Source organism: Nyctereutes procyonoides, unplaced genomic scaffold (genome assembly GCF_905146905.1).
Source record: "Nyctereutes procyonoides isolate TBG_1078 unplaced genomic scaffold, NYPRO_anot_genome, whole genome shotgun sequence".
NCBI classification, from domain to species: Eukaryota; Metazoa; Chordata; class Mammalia; order Carnivora; family Canidae; genus Nyctereutes; species Nyctereutes procyonoides.
In genome coordinates this window covers 42,211,178-42,234,348 of record NW_026575030.1, presented here as the reverse complement: position 1 = coordinate 42,234,348, position 23,171 = coordinate 42,211,178, and the positions used below count along the sequence as shown (strand labels likewise).

General features: G+C 39.9%; 1 protein-coding gene across 23 annotated transcripts in view; it reads right to left on the bottom strand.

Annotated features, from left to right (window-relative positions):
- Positions 1-23,171, bottom strand: part of ABI3BP (ABI family member 3 binding protein) — a 234,624-nt gene that overhangs the window by 139,324 nt on the left and 72,129 nt on the right. For all 23 annotated transcript variants that reach the window (XM_055316193.1, XM_055316194.1, XM_055316195.1 and 20 more), the window contains exons 3-4: positions 10,120-10,188; positions 6,718-6,850 (exon numbers count right to left, since the gene is read on the bottom strand). In XM_055316193.1, the coding sequence (XP_055172168.1) occupies positions 6,718-6,850; positions 10,120-10,188 (202 nt within the window). The remainder of the gene's footprint in view (positions 1-6,717; positions 6,851-10,119; positions 10,189-23,171) is intronic.

The following is a 23,171-nucleotide window of genomic DNA, read 5'->3' as shown; positions in this document are numbered from 1 at the left end:
GAGCAGGACATTGTAAAAACTTCAAAAATGAGCTCACAGTATAGTGAGGGGTAGGTGTACAAATGGATAGAACGAAAGAAGCCAGGATGAAAACCACAGGGTCCTGAGGGTGGCTGGGTATGGCACTTGGCAGCCTGAACTGTTGAAATGGACAGATCCCATCTCAGAGTGTGATTTAAAGCAGGACATCCTACGTAGGTCCAAGAAAACAAAGTAGTCCAGATTTAAAACTCATGGCAGGAACATGACTCATACATTCTTGGAGATAGACTGTATAGGAGATTCTAGGATTTCTTTGACCAGGGAGTGGGGAGCTGGTAGAGATTCTCCAGCCGGTGAGCAGTGATGGAGGCGAGACTTACCAGCAGGGGAAGAATTAGAGAGAAGTGGGAGGGAAAAATCTCAATTAATGCACCATAATCCAGATATGAGACAACAAAGGAATGAACCATAGAAGAAGCAAAATGAAGAAAATATATCAAAGTTATATTTCCACAAAAGAATTGATGAGGCTAAATTCATTATGGGATATGGGTGCTAAGAAAAGCATAAATACAAATCAAAACTGAATTTCCAAACTTGAAGGAAATTAAGGGAATGGAAAGGAAGTCTTTGGGTAGTGTAGAAGATACGAATTTAGTTGGAGTTTGAGGTACTAACCACCATTATTTGGCCCCTCTAATGGAGAGAATTCCATGAACTAAAAATACAGTCTTAGAAACTTTGGAAGTGAGTCAAGGTCAGATGTCAGCACCCGACATCTACATCCTTGTCACTCCCACTGCTCTCAGTACAACAGCAACATCTGCACTTCCTGTGATCTTTTAGAAATACAGAATCTGGGGATCCCTGGGTGGCTCAGCGTTTCAGCACCTGCCTTTAGCCCAGGCGTGATCCTGGAGTCCCTGGATCGGTCCAGTGATGGGGCTCTGGGCATGGAGCCTGCTTCTCCTCTGCCTGTGTCTCTGCCCCTCTATGTCTATCATGAATAAATAAATGAAAAAAGAAAGAAAAAAAGAAAAAGAAAAAGAAAAAGAAAGAAAGAAAGAGAAAGAAAGAGAAAGAAAGAAAGAAAGAAAGAAAGAAAGAGAAAGAAAGAGAAAGAAATGCAGAATCTCCGTCTCTTCCTTAGGCCTACACAATCAATCTGCATTGTATTTGCATGCAAAATTTGGGAAGCACTGTTCTACTCAGTGAAGACAGCACCATGGGTTAAAGGTGAAAACAAAGATGAGAGATCCAAGGTTAAAACTATTCCATTTTGGGGAGGTAGGATAACAACTGGCACCAGAAGAAAAGGCTAAGAGGAAAATCTAAGTAAAAATGTCAAAAAGGGGGCACCTGGGTGGCTCAGTCAGTTAAGCATCCAACTCTTAATTTCAGCTCAGGTCTTAATCTCAAGGCAGTGAATTTGAGCCCCACATTGGGCTCCAAGGTGAGCATGGGGCCTACTTAAAAATACTTTTATGTATCAAAAAAGGAAGATGGCCAACAATTCCACAGAGAGGTTAAAAAGGGTTAAGAACTGCAAAAACTCTTGGATTTAGCAATTCATTGATCATTGGTAACCACAAAGAGATATTTCCGTGGAGTGATAGAAAGGGAAGGGAAGCCACTGAAAGGGAATAAAGAGTATAGGGGAGTACAGAAACCAGGAATAAGAGAGCAGCCCACTTTGAGAAGTTGAGGAATTAAGAGATTGAAAAATCCCTCAGAAGAGCTTTCAGGATCAATTGAAGATGTTGTTTTGGGATAGGGAAATCTCCAACATGTTTGCAAGCAGGAGGCAGGGCCCCAGTGTCAGCAAAGGTGCAAATGTGAGGATGCAGGCTTATAGGGCCTGGAAGGGATGGAATGGGGAGCACTGTATGGAGTCAGAAATGTGTTCCTTGGAAACAGGAGAAGAAAGATAAATCTGGAGTGAAGAAAGTGAGCTGATGATGGATAATCTAAATTTCCTCCAAATTACAGAAATCAGGATGAATTGGAGTAGGAAAGAAGCCAGATAAAGTAGCCTGGATGCGGTTCCCAGGAACCAGGGTAAGGTGACAAGTGTCTGAATTAGAATTATTGGCATGGACTTGGGGAAATAGAAGACGCTGATGTGAGTACTTCCCAAAGGCAGAACCAATAAAACCTGGGGCCTCATTAGCTGGAGGAGAGGAAAAAATAAATGAATCAAGCTTTAAGTTAGAGTGAACTTCAGAAAGTACTAAGAAATGGAGCAGATATATCAAGAGAAAAAGTAGGAGTTTGACTTTGTGTTAAGTTTGAAGCAATGGTGAGACATCAAAGAGAAGATGCTGGCATTTTACTCTTTCTTCATTCAGCATCAAGATTTACCGAAGGACTACTATGTGCCAGACACTGACTCAGGGACCGGGAAGATTAAGCTGGTTAAGATACACACGGTCCCTGTCCTTATAGAGCTTAAAATTTACTTGGAAAGACAAATGGGTAACAAGGTAATAGGCTCAATCAAGTGAAAATGCACAGACATCAAAGATACATGCTTCTTAAAAACTTGGAGGGAACAAAAAGATGAGGGCCTGCTCTCGATTGGCCAGAAAGGAGGGGCCTCACTCTACATTGACAGTAAATAAATAGAATATGAAAAAGTTAGGAAATGTGAAAAGGATTTCTAAACAAATCAAAGCTTTAATAAGTTGGCAAAGGAGTGAGAACTAAGGCAATCTTGAACACTTTAACAAGCTGGAAACATGGGAAGGAAAAAATAAGCTATTAATGAGGAAATAAATTTTGGTTAAAAACATGTTTTATTCTTCATTTGGGCCAATTTGGAAAGCTCTCTTTGGATCTTAGCTATATTGAGGACAAATGTGTACATCCTTCCATTCAGAGCCTATTAAGAATAAAAACTATAAATTATGCACATCTATCTTCCAATGTGAAATCAGAAAAGGATTTAAAAACATGGACACCCATATGGACCCTGTGCAATAAGAATAGAGCCACATGTCATGAAGGATAACGTGATATTCCATTAATACTTCCAAACTTAAAACAAAATAAAACATTGAGATTTTCTCCCTGGAAACTTACTACACAGAACTTGGATACAGAAAGTCCAAATTCAGAGTATAAAGAAAAAAATTTTCCATAAAGAAAAAAAATTTCCAGTAAATTATTTGCTTTGCATAGGATAAATGGGGCTACATGAATCAATGAGAAGTGATTTTTTTTTTTTAAGAATCAGAGACTTTACACAGGGTGCCAGTATCAGAATTTGATAGATTACAATGACTACCATTGCTACAGGTGTTCCTGTAGCAAGCCAAGGGCATTCAGATTCCAAGGATTTTTTTTTAAGATTTTATTTATTTATTCATGAGAGACACACACAGAGGCAGAGACATAGGCAGAGGGAGAAGCAGGCTCCATGCAGGGAGCCCCACGCAGGACTTGATCCGGGGACTCCAGGATCACACCCTGAGCTGAAGGCAGATGCTCAACCACTGAGCCACCCAGGTGCCCCAAGATTCCAAGGATTTTTTAAGAAGGTAGTCATGAAAGAAAAACTCCCAATATTAATCTTCCAGTTTTCCAGAAGTAAGCATTCCCTGTAGCTAATATTCGTTATTCTAACTGCCTTTGTTGAAATTCTAAAAACAAAATAAAACAAAAAAGCACACACACACATGCACCCACGCACACAAACACACAACACCCAACCCACCATCATGTAGGGGTAGATTTCTCCAAGTTTGCTTCTTGTTACATTGACTTAGAATCCTGGTGGATTTATTTGGGTGTTTAGAAGCTCTGGAACTACTGTGCATGTTACAAACAAGGACTACTACTGTCTCAGATTCTACCAAGATTTTAAATGCCAGCTCTTTATTAACACAACTAAGTAGGAAGAAAGGAGGCATGTGTAAATGAAATCTACAAGTACTCCAACTGTTTTTTTTTTTTTTTTTTTTTTTACACACGTTTTACCATTGAATTCTTCCCTTTTAGTCATGTCCTAGGAGTCCCTTATTTCTGTCAAGGATACCTTGCTTGTCCCACTCATTCATGTTTGAAAGTTTACAAGCCTCTTGATATGCTATTATGGAGTCTTTTAAAAAACTTTTTTCTAAGTATTGATTTTGCCTGTGATAGACCATCTATTTGATGGGAGGAGCAAAGCCAGGGTGTGTGAGCAAAAGGGTGAGTAGCACCCGTGGTCTGAGTAGCTTGGGGCTTCTGATCAATTGCCTTAGTTAATACCCTAGTTTCACCAGATCATCTGTTCCTCTCCTTCTCCCTATTATTTCCTGGTGTTATCAAACTATGACAGTATCTACAATTAGAGTCAGCATCAGATAAATGCTTTCATGGAGGGATAAGTCCAAGTGAAATTGAAGGAAAAATTTGAGGACAGGGAAGAAATCTTATATAAAGCTTGCTCTATGAATTTACAGGTCACTGAACTTCATGAATTTATCAAGTAAGTTAAGGAACTATTAAAATCAGCTCCATTTTGCTACAAGAGCACCAAATTTCCTTTCTTACTTTCTTTCCCCCTTCTGTCTTTTTAAATTAGAGACTAAAGAAAGAAAATGAAAAGGAATCAGGAAGCAATCCATAAATGTTAATTTTCTCAGCACTGGCGCTCTGGACCAATCCAGTAAAAGCTGGAATTATCACAAGGAAGCATGTTCTTTCAAGAGTCCATTTTCCAAACAAAATAAGTTATGGACTTAGTGGTGGGTGATAAAGGAACACTACAGATTCTTTGAAACATCTCAAGCTTATTTTTCAAAAAAATTGGTTTTGGCAATATCATCCACATGGCTTTTTCCAATAATTTCTTCCTTCAGAACTATGAACATGTGAAGGAAAATCTAATATTTTTCTTAGTCTAGATTTCCTAATCAAAGTCATATGACAGGTATTCTTGAGAACTTATAAACATTTTTAAAGGTCCTTCTTTTTAACTCAATTTAGATAAATAAGAATAAAACACCACACAAGAGAGATCAAGCCAAAAAGCATATGAAAAAGTGCTCAGTATTGTTAGTACAAGAGAAGTGTGTATTAAGACTCTAACAAGATGTTGCTATGCCAGAATAGCAAAAATGCAAAATGCTCACTGCATGAAATGCTGGTGAGGATGTGCAACAATCAGAACTCTCATATTGCTTGGAATGTGAATTGAAAAGTCAAGCCAAAAAAAAAAAAAGTTAAATATACAGTTTTCCCTGTGACCCAATTCCACTCCTAGGTATTTATCTAAGGGAAATTAAAAGATATGGCCACAAAGTCTTACACAGAAATAACCCAAAACAAGACACAATTAGGTACCCACCAGCAAGCGAGTAGATAATAAATGCTGGAATATTCTCATAATGGAATACCAGTCAGAAATTTAAAAAAAAAAAAAAAAGGAATGAACTGTTAATACCTGCAAGGTCATGAATGAAACTCAAAAACATGCTGAATGCAAACAAATGGGCACAAAAAACATGTTGTAGGATTCCATTTATGTGTAATTATTCTACAGTGATGGAAATATGGAAATCAAATCAGTGGTTGCTTCTTGAGGAAGGTAATGTCTGGAGGGATGACAATGTTCTATTTCCCGATGGGGCATAGGATACATGATTATGTGCATTTCCTATAACTGATCAAGCTGTGCTTTGTACTGGATTTAAATTATACTTCAACAACACATTTTTTTTATTTAGAAAGGAAATCCAACTTTTATAATTTAAAAATCACTTTGAGTCTTTTAAAAATTAAAAACAAAATTAAATGCTTGGGTGAAGCTTGAGACTTTGGAATGCTTGTCAGATGCAAAGTTTTGAATTTTAAAGATAATGCAGTAAATATTTACAATAAACAACCATTTCATTTCCCAGCTTCAGCATGTAGCACAGTGCCCCGCATATAGACCATGCCAGATATATTTGCTGGGTGGATGAATGGCAATCATTTAAAAAATGTATTTTCATATTTTGTCCTGCCAACGAAGATAAGAGCTTCATCTCCAAACCTGTGCTTTTACTCTATCTACATCTTCACCCTGATTGTATTCCTACGGTTTTCTAAACAAGTGATTCACAAACTTAAGTGGGCATCAGAATCTTCCAGAGAGTTTTTAAAATACAGATTACTGGGCCCCACTTCAGAGTTTTCTGATTCAGTAGATCTGGAGGGGGCCTTGAGAAACGAACTCCACTGATTTCGATGCCACTTGGTTTGGGGCCACACTTTGAGAACTACTGCTTCTAGCACTTCAACTGTTAAATCAAAGATCCATCCCTTTTCAACCGAAGGCCAACATTTCCTACTTTTAACCATCTTTCCTAACTGCCTTGGGCCTCATCCTCTGAGCTTTTTAGCATATGTGCTGCGGAAGCAAGCATACATCCTCTGAGCTTTTATTATTCTTTTCACGGATACTCCCAGGTTGCCATTTGGCTCATTCTCTCTTGTACTTTATTCTTTGGGAAGGAAAAAAAAACAAAAAACAAAAAACAAAAAACACTTATAGGTGTTTTCTATTCAGGTAGATAGAATACCTCTCAAGGGTAGGGAGCCTCACTTCATATCTTCATTCCTCCCACACCCAGAACAGGCTGTATGGCTAATGGGTGACTGCTTTGTGCTGATGCCCCTATTTAGACATTCTTCCAAAACATGTACAGATACTATTAAAGCAAGAGTAAATTTTCAGGTAGAAAAATATCTTCTGTTAGGGTGAATTACCTGTCATTGGGACAGTGACTCGGCAATGTCCAGTCATGGTGTGGGTTAATGAGGAAACCCCAGGACAGGAATACAGAGCTTGGTGTCAGAGTGCCAACCACCAGCTGCAGAGGTTTGCGAGAGCGTGCTTTACCTACGGAGGTAACATCCAAGTTAATTCTAGTAACACTTAGTATACTTTTATGATTGGGGGAAAGTGTGTAAAAATGACGAGAAGATGACTAAGAGCGTGAAAGCATAAAATTCCTTTTCTTCTCGTAGAGTACACAAATATAACCATTTTTTTGCCCATGAATTTAAGCATAAACCAAAATATCATTTGAGATTTATTTGCTTGTGTATATGTGTATACATATGCATACATTATGTGGGTAATGTATGCATATAAACTATATGCAATCATACCTAGGTTTTGTTTTCTTATGGGTTAGGGATGAATATGAAAATTGTGGCTATAACCAGTGAAATAAATAATGCAAATGCCTTTGCTCATTTCATTTCTTTTATGAATACAATAAAAGCATGTTGGTTTCCCTTCTCCTAGGATTGAATTAGTGTGAAAGAACATCAAAGATGAGAAAAGAAGGCTTAACATCTGGCTTGTGAGTTGTATTATTTTTTAAAACCAATTTAGAAGCATAAAATCCCTTGTCATACTATTATTTTTTTTTTTTTGCAATGAGTGTCTACATGGAAAATGTATACACTTTTTTTTTCACATTCTTAATAATGCTGGAACAGTAGGGATGATATAAGAAGCACAGTTGTTCTGATGGAATTGGGTAATGTCAAGTGATGGTGATAAAAATAAAAAAATAAATAAACAAACCACTCCAGATTCTTTTCTACTATATGGAGGGGCAGGTATTTGCATTTTCAAAGATATTCAAAACTTCAGGAATGGCAGACAGTGATAAAGAGCAATGAAGACCTTTTTCCACAGAAACCAACATTGGTTCATTTAAAAATGTGTAGATGACATAAAAATGCAAGAAGATATCTAATAAAACTACACAGGACAGAAAAATTCTTTTTATTTCCATTGGATTTCCTCTTTCACTTCATGAGACCATGCCTGTTATATTTTCTATAGGAAGAACTTGTGTTATTTTGATCTAATGCAGTAGGAACTAACAGGTTAGTGAAAGTTATCTGAACCAAATGCCCTTTAAAATTGTGCCATCCTTGCTGCTTCTATTAGATTTAAGTTCTGGAAGTTGTTATTCTGGTGAAAAACCTTCTCAGCCAAGGATTTATATAGCCTAGTGGTGGCTAACTGTTTCATGGTAACATAGCTGAATTTTTAAAAAGATATTTGAAACAATTCTCAAGGATAGTTATTTTTTTGGTGGTAAACATGTTTTTATGCTCCTTCATAAAATTTTCCAACCCTACCTGTAATACCATCTTGTAGGATTGTGATTCCAAGAGCCCAAGTCTGACTCCCGAAGAGGGTAGATTAGAATCTCATGAGGGTAAGGGGTTTATGTAGTTTGAAAATTCCCTGAAGGGATTCTAATATTTCTTTCTTTACCCCTGAGTTGGTTTTCACTAGTGTAATACTCCTATCTCATTTTACAAATGCAAAACAAGGCCCAGAGAAGTTTCAAGGGTATCCAGGGTCATACCAAGAGCAAGAACAAGAATCAAATTTTCATCTTCTGAATTGTAATTTAGTTTTCTTTTCTTTCTTTCCTTCTTTCTTTCTTTCTACTATATCACTGGCATGGCTCACAATGTGTGAAGATTTGCCATTTGGAGACAAAAGATACACTTTCCTTTCTCTAAGGGAACCTAAGGCCTACATGACCATGAAATAATTATTTCACTAAGTTTGGACCTTAATATAAAAATGATTAAAAATTATGTGGTGGGTGCAAATATAAAATGAATTGAAGTTAATGCATTAGTCATTGAGTCATTCTCAAATGCAGATTACAAAAAAATTATACCGTTGCCTGAAAGGAAAGGTGGGGTATTATATCCTGAGCATGATGAAACAATTTCCTGAGCTGGTCATCACAAAGGGAAAAATAATTTCACGACCAGTATCATAGAAGTACCAAATGAAGTTATAAAGTGTAACTAAAGTGTAATCACTCTTTTAACATCCGTTACACATTTTTATACATTTGTATAAAGAAATAGTTTGATAAATATGAAGCCAGAATCACATGGATCCTACTAATGCCTCTTAACTTTATTAAATATTTTGAAATAAAGTCTTGAAAATGACAACTACCATTATAAGTTATAAGGAGTCACTGAAATTTCCCTCATGCTTTGGGATAACTTAAGAGGCCAGGGAAAGGAATTTTTATTTTTCAAAATGCGTGACTGTTCACTGCTTCTCTAAAAGAAGTGGAAACCAACAGAAGGAGGGGGAGGGGACCATGGCAACAGATTTCTGGCAATTGGCTTGGCTGATGCATCCAGAAGTCAATACACAGCTGCAAAGGGCCTGTTTGCTCAGTGTATTTAAAGATCTGTATGCTCCCTCAACCCATTTCATCCCTTTAGAAAGACAGAACAAACAAAAGAGATCCTTTTTTGGTTGACATCTAGTGTACTACAAAGGATAAACATGATTAGGAAATATTAAGAACAGTTCGTATTAGAAAAAGAAAAACAAAACATTTTTATCGACTAATTATGGTTAGGGAGATGTGACATTGGACAGTAAAAGCATATTCCTAGCTTCTATGGGTTCTTACAGCCACGGGCTGGTTATTTGATCTGAGAAGAAATTTTCATAATGAAATTGGAACAACGTAAGATTTTAATCTTTCTTTAGTCATGCAGAAAGTGTTTCTACTCATTTATTCGCATGTTCTTTACTCTCCTGTTTCAAGTCTTCCTCTCCCTGGGAGTTTCAGCCTTGCATTGCTGTTTTAGGAAAGCAGTCCTTGCTCTACTGTTGGGCTACATACAAGAGTCCAAAGGGAGAGATGAGGAGGAAAGTGGAACCCAAGTTCCAACCCATTTATCATGCATATAAAGGAGTTATGCTTTTGAAATGTAAATAGTCTCCTTCAACCAAGGTTAGATATCAGATTTTGCCCTTAAGGTCTGGAAAGCCTAAGAGCAGGCCTGAGTTCACACACTATAAAGAAGAGCTAGGCTACCAGGGGCTAACTCTAAGCAAGCACTTATTATGGGCCAGGCCCTGTCTTAAGGCCACACATGCATGAACTCCTTGAAACCTCACAATGACCCTCTCAAGCAGTCTCTACAACCAGATCATAAGAGTTGCAAGTGGGGTTATCTGTTGACATGGGGCCAGCTATGGTACATATTCTAATCCACGTTCCTAAGTTATCCCCAAGGTACTTGGTCTCCAAGGATAGAAATAAAAAGGCATGGTTGAAAGTTAATAAAATCTGAAAAATGAACAAAATATACCTGAGCAGGACTTCTTTTGACTTGGAGGAGGAGCGGGCCGCACGACGATCAGATATTTAGGCTCCGCATCTGGAAATAATAAGATTATTTATCAGTAAAATTCTCTGAGAAGGGGCAACATTCTCAACAGCACATGCACGTCCCAACTCCACGTTCTCCAGCTTTAGTCATTGCAACCACAGCACCAGGGGATAAGAGGATCCAGGAACTGGGAAAGTTATAGACTTCCTGAGAAGGTTCCAGTCCACTAAGCTTTTTTTTTTTTTTTTTTTTTTTTTTTTTTTTTTTAAATTTTTATTTATTTATGATAGTCACAGAGGGAGAGGGAGAGAGAGGCGCAGAGACACAGGCAGAGGGAGAAGCAGGCTCCCTGCACGGGGAGCCCGACGTGGGATTCGATCCTGGGTCTCCAGGATCACGCCCTGGGCCAAAGGCAGGCGCCAAACCGCTGCGCCACCCAGGGATCCCTACTAAGCTTTTAAAATGAAATTTAAAGCCAGATTTTCAAGACCAAATGGACAGGAGTTGGGGGAGAGGTCTTGAAACTTGCTAGACACAGATACTGTACCACATTTTCATCAATTCTCTCTGCAAAGAGATTTTTTAAAAAATCAGATTATTCTGTTTTGTTATCCTTCTCTTCATAGGGGGTCTGCTTGATACTTCAGAATGAGGGAAGGAAAATATGACACTTGAGACACAACAGGATCTCATCTGCTGTAGGATCTGAAACTGCTCACTTCCAAGGTCATGTGAGTATTCGTAATGTTCTATTTATTTTATCCTATTTGCATAATTTCTCAGCCTGGTATATTCAACCAATCATTTTGTGAGCAATGTTTCAACAAAGTCACAATTTTATGTTGGGATACTTTTCACCTACAGTATATCAATGGAAAATAAATTAAAAGAGAATTGCTTTTAAAAATATTTAGGCTTTAGGGATGTGTGGGTGGTACAGTTGGTTAAGCATCCAACTCCTGGTTTCAGAACTCAGGAATCATGAGATCAAGCCCTGCAGTCCTGGGTCAGGCTCTGTGCTCAGTGTGGAGTCTGCTTGAAATTCTCTCCCTCCCCCTCCCACTTGTGCACATGCGCATACTCTCTCTAAAAATAATTAAAATCTTTAAAAAAATTTACGTTCTAAATAAAATGTTTAAACAATCAGTATGCACTAAATCAGGAGCTAATAATTATCAAATAACCTTTTTCTGAATTGATATTTCGAGGATGGTTGACTTAAATATACATAAATAAGCCAAATGCACATTGGGCGTAATAAATAGCTTTTCATAAGCATTTCTACTGGACTCATAGATGAATATTATCTATAATAGTTCTTCAGTAACTCTGGATCCTGAAATTCACTCTACACCCGAATTCCATCTGGATGCTGCCGTCAACAAGAGGTCTCCCCAGTCGTCTCAGACAGAACTGATATCTTCGTTTTGTTTTCATTCTGGGTTTAAAGGTCTCCCCGCTGAGTTTGAAGCAGAGGGCTTCTCTGCCCGAGGCTTTACAGAACTGACCTCAATCTCAGAGACAACCTGGCAATTTAGTCACTCTTAACGACCTGATTCTTTGTCTTTTTCTGGACACCTCACACAGCCTTCTTTGCTATAACCTGCTTCAGTGATTATACTGCATAAGGTAAACCAGGTAACCTCTTGAACTGACCTCAGAGCTTTACCTGCTTACTGATAACAATTGCCTCATGACCACAACACAGATAAAGGAGCATCCACTGTATTTCAGAGTCTCGTGTTTGAAACCCTGTCTTGCTTAGTGGAGCTTATACAAGGAATGCTTCACCTAAATCACGGTCCCTAGTAGGAGTAGAATACATTTCTTGATATTTATTTGGGATATAAAGCAATGGAAGTATAGGAAACTACCTATATTCAGTACTTTCTATGTGTAGAGTACTTATTAAGCACTTTACATTTGTGACTTAATTACTCCTCATGGCAATCCTACTCGACACATACCATTATCACTACAATTTGTAGAGGAGGTCCCTGAGGCAGGGTCAGCTATATGGGCATGCAACATGCACAGGGCCCCATGTCCAGAAGGGGGTCAGGCTTGGTTTAATATGCCCTGCTGTCACCATCTTGAAATCCATAATAGTTTTATCTCTGAATCTGTGTTTTGTAAGGGCAGTCTGAAGGGACAATAAAGCATGTGTGCGAGCAGAGGAGACAGGAACAATATGCACGCCTGCAGTTTCTTCCATTCACACACCAATTGAAATGCCCTATCAGCACAGCATTCCAAGGGACCCACAACACATGGGAGTTCAGCAAGACTCAAAGGTCAAACAAGGCAAGCATCCTGCATCTCTGGCTAAGAGGGCATGGAGGGGACTCGTGAGGACATGCTATTCAACCAAATCAAAACTTGCTTCGAGGCAGAAGGCAATGGCATTCTAGCAAATGACCAAGCAATCTTGGTCCTTTCTTACTCGTCTTAGTTCTCCATATTTGCAACCACTGATACGGGAAAGGATGACCTAGAAGAAAAGGGGAAACTGGAACGATCCCTAGTGCCCGTACTTCTCATTTCTACATCACTTGTAAGTGAGCCAAAGGCAAAGTTATAGAATGTCCACATATCAGAAAGTGAAGGAAAAAAAAGATGGGTTAGTTTGGGGCATTTCCACTCTTCTGCTAAGGATGAAATACACACACCAACTACAAAGTACAAATTGTGTGATTTGTGATTCTGCTGAAGAGTTAAAGGCCCATATTTACATTTAAAACTAGCATTGCACAATCTAAACATAAACAGCAAAATTCATGTTAATTTAAAATTTGTTTAATGACATTAAATAATAAAATAATGCCACCACAAGTTGAGAAACTGGGAAGAAAGGAAAAATTTTATACTTTAGGAGCTTTATTGACAATTTTCTCCTGCTTTTTGAAACAAGGGCCTTGCATTTATTTTGAACTTGGCCGCGCAAATTACGTGTTATCTTAATCTTATCCCCAAAATGCCATCTTAATACATCTCTGGGATGCACCTGTAGAAAACAAAGCTACATCTCTATTTTTCTTAAGTTATTCTCACTGTGGCAGCGTGTCTTAGGCCTAGCTTTTCATTTTCTTCCTTGATGCACGTTAATTCAATTATGCCACAGTGGTTAAAAAAAAAAAAGGCCTGAAATACTAGAAAAATAACATATGCAGAAGCCAATGACAGTGCCATGATCCAAGACATATGGTTATATGAGCAATTTAAAAGTAATTTTTGTTATGACCAGTCATTTTGCATAAAGCCTAGGCTGTAACAGCCAATTACAAATTGGAACAGATTTCAGAAACTGGGTGCAGATACGCTGCCTCTCACCACTCATTAAAAACTTCCAACATTCATGTATTTCAGCAGTCTTTGCACTCGATTTGGAACACAGACATGGAAAAATAAAACTACTAAAAAACAAAATTTCTACTTCAGTTCTGTACTATGCTATTCTTCGCGGATTTGCAGCAGCCTGGCAATATGTACAATTGTAGCTTGATCAGAAATTCTGGCAACACAAGCCAAAATAGACTACTTTTTTATTCAGAAAATGTATACAATTGTCAACTTAAGCAAATTTGCGTAGAATGTAGTTAACCAACTTTCCATTCCTAGTCAATAAGCCTATACCATGTTCTAGACTAATTACATGGAGTTTGCTTAAGAGTTTAAAAGCCCTGAGGTGAAGGATCCAGACAGCTTACTGTTTAAGGAAACCTACTGTTGAAATCCTTTATAACGTACTAGATTTTTTGCAAATGCAAATAATCCTCCCCTATTTGCTATGTTCTATAAATCCCAATTCTCACATTCTTATTAGAGGACATCCACATTGCAAGCCACACTGCTTAAAAATGAAGTCATAATGAGGTTTATTTCTGCCATGCAAGCTTCCATAAAGTAAACATTTAATAAGCCAGGATGATCCTACAGGAAATTATCTAAGGGGCTTGAACAAAAAATAACTTGCCCTGCCATCTTTTTAATAATTTGGGTTCACGTCACTCCAAATCTCTAGACATAAAGGCGTGGACTCTAGAGCCTGCTTGCCAGTTGCTTATACAAGGTGGGTGAGTGCTTAATATATGTGCACCTGTTTCCTCACCTGCAAAATGGGGGGGGGGGGTCATAGTACCTGGCTGCACAGGGGTCTTAGTAGTAGTGCCTAACACACAGAAGGTGCTAATTTATTTTTATTTTATTTTATTTTATTTTTTTTATGATAGTCACACAGATAGAGAGAGAGAGGCAGAGACACAGGCAGAGGGAGAAGCAGGCTCCATGCACCGGGAGCCCGACGTGGGATTCGATCCCGGGTCTCCAGGATCGCGCCCTGGGCCAAAGGCAGGCGCCAAACCGCAGCGCCACCCAGGGATCCCCCCTAGAAGGTGCTAATTTAATAAGAGCTATCACAAGGACAATAATGACGGTTTCTTGAAAGCAGATATTTGTGTCGTAAGAGGCCCTAAGGACTTAGAAAAAAAAGAAAGTGTTCAAAGCTGCCCCCTTTTTAAAAGCAATCACCACAGACTCCAAAATGCAAAAATTTCATAAAAATAAAATTATACATCATACCAAGATTCTCTGTCCTGTCCAAACTAAAATCCCGCTCTTCTGAGCTCCTTTTCAATAAGGTCTTGATATGGGGGCTTCCTTTGTGTTCATGTCCATGTCATCCAATTCTATCAAATGTTTTGCTAAAGTGGTTTAGCTAGAACCCCCCTCTCCTCCATATTCGATCACGCTTGATCTCAAATGAGGATCCTCATCCTCCACCATCCCCTCATCACCCTTGGCCTGGCTTCAGCAAGAATCCTGTCAGGTTAGTTTAACCAGATTCTCCTGGCCCTTACCCTCATGTTTCTTCTTAGTAATTTCCCATCCACACATTCCCACCATGCTCCTTGGCTATAAATTCCCACTCCTCCTTGTTATGTTCAGAGTGAAGCTCAATCTGTCTCTCACACAGCAAGATGCCATTGTCGTCGTCCCTACACCTATTGCAATAACCCTTCCTTTTTTTTAAGATTTTATTTATTTATTCATGAGAGAAACAGAGAGGGGGGGGCGGAGGCAGAGACACAGGCAGAGGGAAAAGCAGGCTCCATGCAGGGAGCCTGATGTGGGACTTGATCCCGGGTCTCCAGGATCATCCCCTGGGCTGAAGCTGGCACTAAACCGCTGAGCCACCCGGGCTACCCCTTAAATAAAATCTTGCCAACCATCTTTAACAAATGCCACTGAGCTTTTCCTTCCCACTACTCACATCAATGCAAAACATCCTAGGAAACATTGGTACGCAGAATGTGGCGACACATAATACAATAACATATAATGGCCAAGTGTAGTTTATTCCAGAAATGGATTAAAAAATAGAAGCCTATTTCAACAGATATTAAAAGTCATTTGACCAAATTCAACACTAATTCTTAATTAACAAAATAGATCTTAAGACATCTGTCCCCACTTTCTGTAAAGCACCCTACACATACATTCCTGTTATCTCTCAGAACTAGGGTCTTGGGGCAGGGAGGGGCGGGGCTGTAAATGGAATAGAGCCCCAGGCTCTTGTGCAGAAGTTGGATGAGCTTGCAAATGAACTCTACCAGCCCTTCAGAGTTTGCAAGACTGGGGGGGACGGGGCGGGGGGGGGGAAGGAGTGCTACAGAGAAGAAACCTGACTTCCTTCTAATCTAGCACGTGAGAATTTACTAGTTTCAATTCGATTTGGAGACATAAAGGCAACATAGTCTTACCTGAATTCCAAATGATTATTTAACAATATTGAAAATAAGGCTATTTTTTGAAGAATGGCATATTAAAAATTCAGAATACCGTAGTTCAATGGCTCTAGGACATACGGTCCTCCAGCTTTTGACATTTCTCAAATGCAGCCTACAACTGATGGTCTCTTACACCGTTCAGGAGCAGTTGTGACCTGACACCTTGCCCAGTAAGGTCAAGAAACTGACAGTTTCAAAACTGGCTGAAGAACATCAGTACTTTGGAAGAAAACCCAGTAGAGACGGGTTTCACATCTGCTGCATCGCCAGTGTTCTTGCGGGCACAGTGAGTGGTGTGCCGTGAGAAAACAAGGCTACTGAGAACTCAGGGTCAAAGGTGAAACAGAAGGTTCAGATTCTCAAGGTGAAAAATATTTAGCAGTTACTGAATTTTTTTTCAGTATTTACTTTAAAATTTTTTAAAGTAATATATTCCTTGCTCAAGCTCCCAATCTCAGTCTAACCATGAGAAAAACCTCAGATAAAACTAAATTGAATGACATTCTACAAAATATCTAGCCAGAACCTTTCACCAAAAACAGAGCAGGTCGAGAAACCTGTCACTGTCCACCAGAGCCAAAGGACACATGACAAAATATAACACAGTATCCTGCATAGAATCTAGGAGGAAAAAAAGGACCTTAAATAAAAACTAAGGAAATCAAATGAAGTACAGACTTTAGTTAATAACATACCGATATTGGTTCATTAGTTGTGACAAGGGTATAATATCAACCTAATATGTTAGGAATAGGTGAAGTTGAAGTGTATAGAATTGTCTGTACTATATGAACAACTTCCCTGTAAATCTAAAGCTATTCTAACAGTTTATTTAAAAAAATAAAATCATATCTCTTTACCAAAAAAAATAGATAATATGAAATTTATGTAGCAATAGGGCAAAGGAAATTGTTTCACTAAGTATTAAATAAAAGCCCTTGGGGAGGCAAAAGCAGTGTTATTAACCGACAGCTTTATCGTTTTTTAGTTTTATATGAAAGAGTGATGTGATTTATAGTTATAGGGGTTTTAGAATTTGATAAAATAAGGGAACTACTTTTACTGCATGTCAATGTGGTACATCATAAGACTACTAACAAATTAAGAATAAAATCACCAATAAAACAAAACCATGGCCAGGAAAGTATCCACACACGAATATCATCAATCCTCCTTTGCATCCCCAAGTATCCACATGCCACACTTGGCTGTGATCTGTCCTGAAGGGGCACACTCCAAATTCAGTATTCCCTTTAGCTTTTAGTGTTTGGCAGACAGATCCTGTGCCTTATTTCATCAACACGAACACTGAGTCATGTCTGTTTAAATAATCCCCTTGAAAAGCCTCCTTGTGTTTGAAGCCCAGGCACAGAGTTCCACTTACCCACTAGTCAGTTCTGGAAAAAAAAAAAAAAAAAAAAAGCATCTCCGGAGTGTGGCCATGGAGGGGGAGAAGCCAACCGAGATCCAGCTGGGGCCCTGGGCTCCACAGTTCCACCTCACGTGCCTTTGCCTAGACTTGCAGACACTGTCCCTGGCCTGATGGCCCATGAAGGGAAGAGGGGAGCCTCACTGAGAAAGAGAGGTGTGCAAGCTGGCGGGGAGTTAGAACATAAAAAGACAGTAAATGCTGCTTCTCTGCTCATTTATTGAAAGACCACACAGGATTACTTCTAAATTTCAGTGGGGTAACCAACCTTACTCCCCACCTGCTCCACCCATTCTCACGTTCCAGTAATAAAATAACACATTGATACCCCTGCACCAAATCAGTTTCAGCAATGAGGTATAAAGGATTAATATTTGAACTGCAGTCCATATCCATTCTGAAGGCAAGTTACTACAAAAGGAAAAACTCAAATATCATTGATGCATCGCTCCAGGGGGGAGTAGCAATCCAAAAACTCACCGCAAGGTACCATCAGGAAGTGACCCTAAAGTAATTAGGCATTTAAAAGCTAGAACAGGGGATCCCTGGGTGGCTCAGCGGTTTAGCGCCTGCCTTCAGCCCAGGGCATGATTCTGGAGTCCCGGAATCGAGACCCACGTCGGGCTCCCGGCATGGGCCTGCTTCTCCCTCCTCCTGTGTCTCTGCCCCTCTCTATGTCTATCATAAGTAAATAAATAAATCTTAAAAAAAATAAAATAAAAGCTAGAACAGCAGCAATTGATAGACTCAACCAACTCAGGAACATGACTGATACCCTTTCGGGAAGTTCGGTGTCCCTTCTGGAAAAACACTGATGGGGCATTTTTCTAGAAAATTGGGCAAAGAGCAATGTCTGCTTAGGCATGTGCAAGCTTGTAGTTTTGCAAAGTTTCGTGGCAGCCAGAAATCTAAACAGAAGGCAGAGTAGTTGCAAGTTGTGTCAGGAGTACACAAAATTTACTGGTTTAACTATGAACATAAAAGTTTAGTAATTTTTCATAAATCACTTAGATTATTAGCACTTTGCCCTTAGCTGCACAAAAAAAATGAAAGTCTAGAGAATCATGAATCACAAACTAATAAGAGTCCTCTGCCTTAGCGGTTTCTAAGCCCCTGTAGGGTGACCTGGTGGGCTAAGCATGACGTCAAACCTAGCCCAGACTCAGCTCAAGTTTTGTTCATTTCTGGACCTTTAAACCTGAAAACAGTAATTGCACAACAAACGTTTTCTGAAAGAATGAATGAATCTGTCTCCCCCATGCCTTCATTGCCTGGGGTGAGAGTAAAAATGGAAGAAATTCCATCTTTTCAAGAATAAAGGAAAAAATAATTAGAGGTTTGGGATATAGCAAAAGCAAAACATTTTTTTTAAAGGTAGTAAACTATAATCACGAAATTCTTCTTTGACAAGCCTATCTGTAGAACACCTTTCTTTGAAGTTTTTGTTTATAATGTGTGGTTTGCATGGAAGAATTATCCTTTCACCTGAAAAATTTCAAGCAAAACTGAAAGCAAATCCTACACGGTTCAGGAATTATTTCCATTAACCATTACAAAACTCAGTTGAACACCGAACCCATCCTCACCCTGATGGATGTCCCGCTCTGCCCCAGGCCCAGAGGCCTGGATGCTCTGAGCCCTTGAGAGCAGCCACAGGCCCTGCCTGCCAAGCAGCCTGGGACAATGCTGGAAAGGGCTGAATGGTACCCCAGAGCAACTGCTACTGCAAGCGGGAGGAGGAGCAGCCTCCACTGGGGAGATTCTAGAATGTTCAGTGGAAGACTTGTTCTGAAGGGAACTCTCGGGCATGTGTGTTTGCTGTGGGACGTGTTGTTCAGACTTGTTGGAAGTTGATGGCAGTGAGGAGAAGCACCCCTCATCCCCACGCTGCAGTGGACAGAGCGTGGTGGGAAGGACCCTGCAGCTGAGGTTATAAGAGAGGATCCAGGGAAGGAGGGGTGCACGGAATGAGGGGGGGGGGAAGAGGGCTCCTCCTCAGCACAATCCAAGGTACTCCCAGAGGCTCCGCGACAGCCCTGCACTCCTCACAGCTTTCCTGAAACAGTCTTGTAGGAAAAATGCATCTTTTCCAGAAGGACATTTCAAAGATGCATTCCATGGAAGAAGACATTGCTGGAAACTTTTTCTGAGTTTTATTTTAATTTCAGTGTGAAGTGGAGAGTCAATGTGTGGAAAACACATGTCAGCCAGTGCCAGCTACGTTCTCTACAGGCCCAGTCAATGCAAATCATCATCATCATCATCATCATCAAAAGATGAAACCCCTATTTTTATAAGCAGAGAGTGAAGTGACATGAAGGACAAAGCATAAAACACTTCCCTTCTCCCACAGTCTCTGCCTCAACCTATCAGGGCACGTAGCAGTTATTTAACATTGCACCTGCAAGTCTGCACCTGCAGACTCTCCTTTCCCCTGCCTGACTGCGTGGAACCTTTTCCCACCAGCAGTAGGAACAAAACGCATTACCTCTGACCTCACCCCCCTCAGGGCTGAAAAGTCAATCTCCCCTTCCCGTGGGCCTGCCATCCCAACCCACCGACTCCACAGGATTGCAGTCTCTGAACTGAGACAGACTGTATAGGTGAATGGGGGGAGGAGAGGGCCAGCACCTGCCCCACAACCCCACAGGTGGATGCATGCGGCCACACCAGCCCCTGCAATGACTGCTGGAGCCACGTCCTGCCAGAGGTCACCAAGTCCCTATTGATGGCAAAGTCAGTAGTAGTCACCAAGTCTGCATGTGGAGAGGAAGGCCTTGCAGGAGGGACGGTAGGGGACCAGGCATCCAATCAAACCAGAGGAGGAGCTGGGAGGTCGGGCCCAGGAGCCCAGGAACAAGCCCTCAGTACGGACACCTGGTCTCATCTGACCTCATTGAGAAAGCAGCAGCGACAGCAAAGCAGCAAACTTCTAACGCAGGGCCCTTCGGAATGCACTGGTCACACATGCCCACGAAATCCGCCTTGCCCTGACCCTACGTCCCCAGTCCCCGCATACCCACCACAGCCGTGATGTACCAGGTTGCTTCTAGTTTCCTGTGGTCCTGGCATCCACCAATCTGGAGCATCTCAGCCACTGTCCCAAGATAACCCTGCCTTACTTTCCAGCTCTGACCAATTCTCTCCCAGACACTGGAAACAAATATTTAATGAACTATTTCTCTTACCCACTTGCCTCCACATCCAGTCCACATCCTTTTCTAGTTTAGGAGACCTGGTAGACATTAAAATCGTTGACTTTATTGCCTGTGGTTTTTTTCTTGCCTGTGTTTTGTATGTGCACCCCACAGAGAACTGTAGTGTAGGGTGTTGTCTCTGTTGTCTTAGAACTGGTCTAAGGTTTGGCAAGGGCTTGCTTTTGAAGGGGAGGCTGTAACGCGTGCACACACATTTTCCGGTGAGTTCATCACTTCATTATTATCTCTATAGGAAGTAGTATAAAAAAATCAGGACTTCATTTGGGTAGTTTTCTTTCAAATAATAAAAGCTAGGTCACATTAACTATCAGGTAAAAAGCCAAAGCTTTCAAATCAACAGTTTTTTTTCCTTTTTCTTTTAATTTTTTAAAAAAGATTTTACTTATTCATGAGAAACACAGAGAGAGGGGTAAAGACACAGGGAGAGGGAGAAGCAGGCTCCATGCAGGGAGCCCAACGTGGGACTCGACCCTGGGTCTCTAGGATCACGCCCTGGGCTGAAGGCAGCGCTAAACCACTGAGCCACCCGGGCTGCCCTAAATGCTTTAATCGATGTTACCATGTAGAGGGGGGAGAGAGAGGATTTTACTTCCGTGAATCCCTTGGCCCAACACATTACAGGTGCTCAACAACATTACATCATCAGTAAACAGGGTGGTGAGAACTTCTACTCCTGCATTTGTTGAGCAATCTCTACATGCCCAGGCTTCTGAATGGAATTCATCAAAGTCAAACCTGTAGCAAATCTCTTGATTTTGTTCCTCTTTTCTCATTGAGGAGTGTCCCAAGTTGCAGGGGGGAGAGGCTAAGCTACCAGCTTGGAGTCAGATGGTGAAAGACTTGGGGTCCATGCCAAGAATTCAAGGCTTTCTCTCAAGTATATATTAAGCATATAATTTTTAACTAAATTGGGACACTTGAAACAAAAGGACGCAGTATTAATTGTGGCAGGAAAAGAGGTATAAGCTCTAACTGTGCCTAAGAAGTAGGGTAGGGTCACAAGGCATTAACCTAATTGAATAGTTTCTTTTTTTTTCCTCCCAGAGATTACCACCTTGAACAAAGAGAGAGGTTTTATTTTGTTGACTGGGAGACTCTCCAGCAAACCACCAATCAAACTCTGGGTAGTCAGCTCCTATATCCAAAGATCTATTGACCCTGATTGTGGAGTACATGAGGGAAGGGGAGGCTCAGCTCCGATCACAGGGAATTCACTATTTAGCAAGTCAGTAGGGCACAAATGAAAACAGAACAAAACAAAAATAACAAAAACAGAACAATCCAAAACAGAATATAACCAAATGTTGGCCTTCATGACATAGCACTTCAAGTATGATCCTTAAGTACCAGGTATCCTGTGCTCAGGGAAAGGAAAATGTTTAAGGAAGTGGGCCATCAGGAGACCGAGACTTGATTGTATTCCTTAATTGTGAGATGTATTCCTAAAAGTAAAGATTTCTAAGTCTGCATATGATCTTGTATATCTGTTCCACATAACTTCCCAATTTATCCTTCTACTAGCAGCTGTCTTTCCATTTAAGATATCTTCACAGCAAGTCTCTTGCAACAAATCTGGGATAGCGTGTGCTTTTGTTTTGCCCATGGCCAAAGGGTCATAAACCTTGGGTTGGGGAAACTCTTTTAGGTATAATTAGGAATGAATTTTTTTATTTTTATTTTTTTATTTTTTATTTTATTAGGTTTCATTTTTTTTAAAGATTTTATTTATTCATGAGAGACACAGTGAGGTAGAGACACAGGCAGAGGGAGAAGCAGACTGCATGTAGGAAGCCTGATATGGGATTCAATCCCAGGAATTCAGGATCATGCCCAGGGCCGAAGGCAGGTGCTAAACCATGGAGCCACCCAGGAGTCCCAGGAATTAATTTTTTTAAGTTAGATTTCAAGCTCAGTGAATTGTGCGATACATCTGAAAAAAAATTGTCATGCTTTATATTGAAATATTATAAATTCTTTTTATTATATTTCCAAGAAAAGAAACTTGGAGACGGTTTATCTGTTGTTTGGTGAGGTCAGGAAGACCATGAGAACATTATAGTTAAATCCAACAGAAAAATAGAACTTTGAAAAGATGTTATCTGTATCAAAACATGGGGAGATGGTCATCTATTATGAAATTTCTGGTGTCAACTCATGGCAAATTGGTTAAATGATGGCTTCATATTTATTAAGAAATTGATACCCGCTAGGCCAATTTCTTTAAAATTGAAGCTTACTTAAGTCCGGCTAAATTTTGTACCTCAGAAGAAAAATCAAGTGATTGTGATTGAGAGATTCCTTTTTTTTTTTTTTTTTGAAAATTTTGGATTAATCTTAAAGATTCAAAGCCAAATACTTCCCAAGTGGGAAAACCATTTCCAGAGAAACAACTAAGTAGGAATTAGATGACATTCTGAAAATAGTTCTAAACAAAAGAGGAAAATCCATCTTAAATATGACCCACCAGTTTTAGACTTTTTGGGCCTTTCCCTTGCCTTTCTGCCATTCATTCATTCCCTTTTTACCTGCCAGTGAGGACACTGGAGGTAAAAAGGGAAAGCCCTAGGGTTCTTAACTCCTAGGGGTTTTCTATCTGGA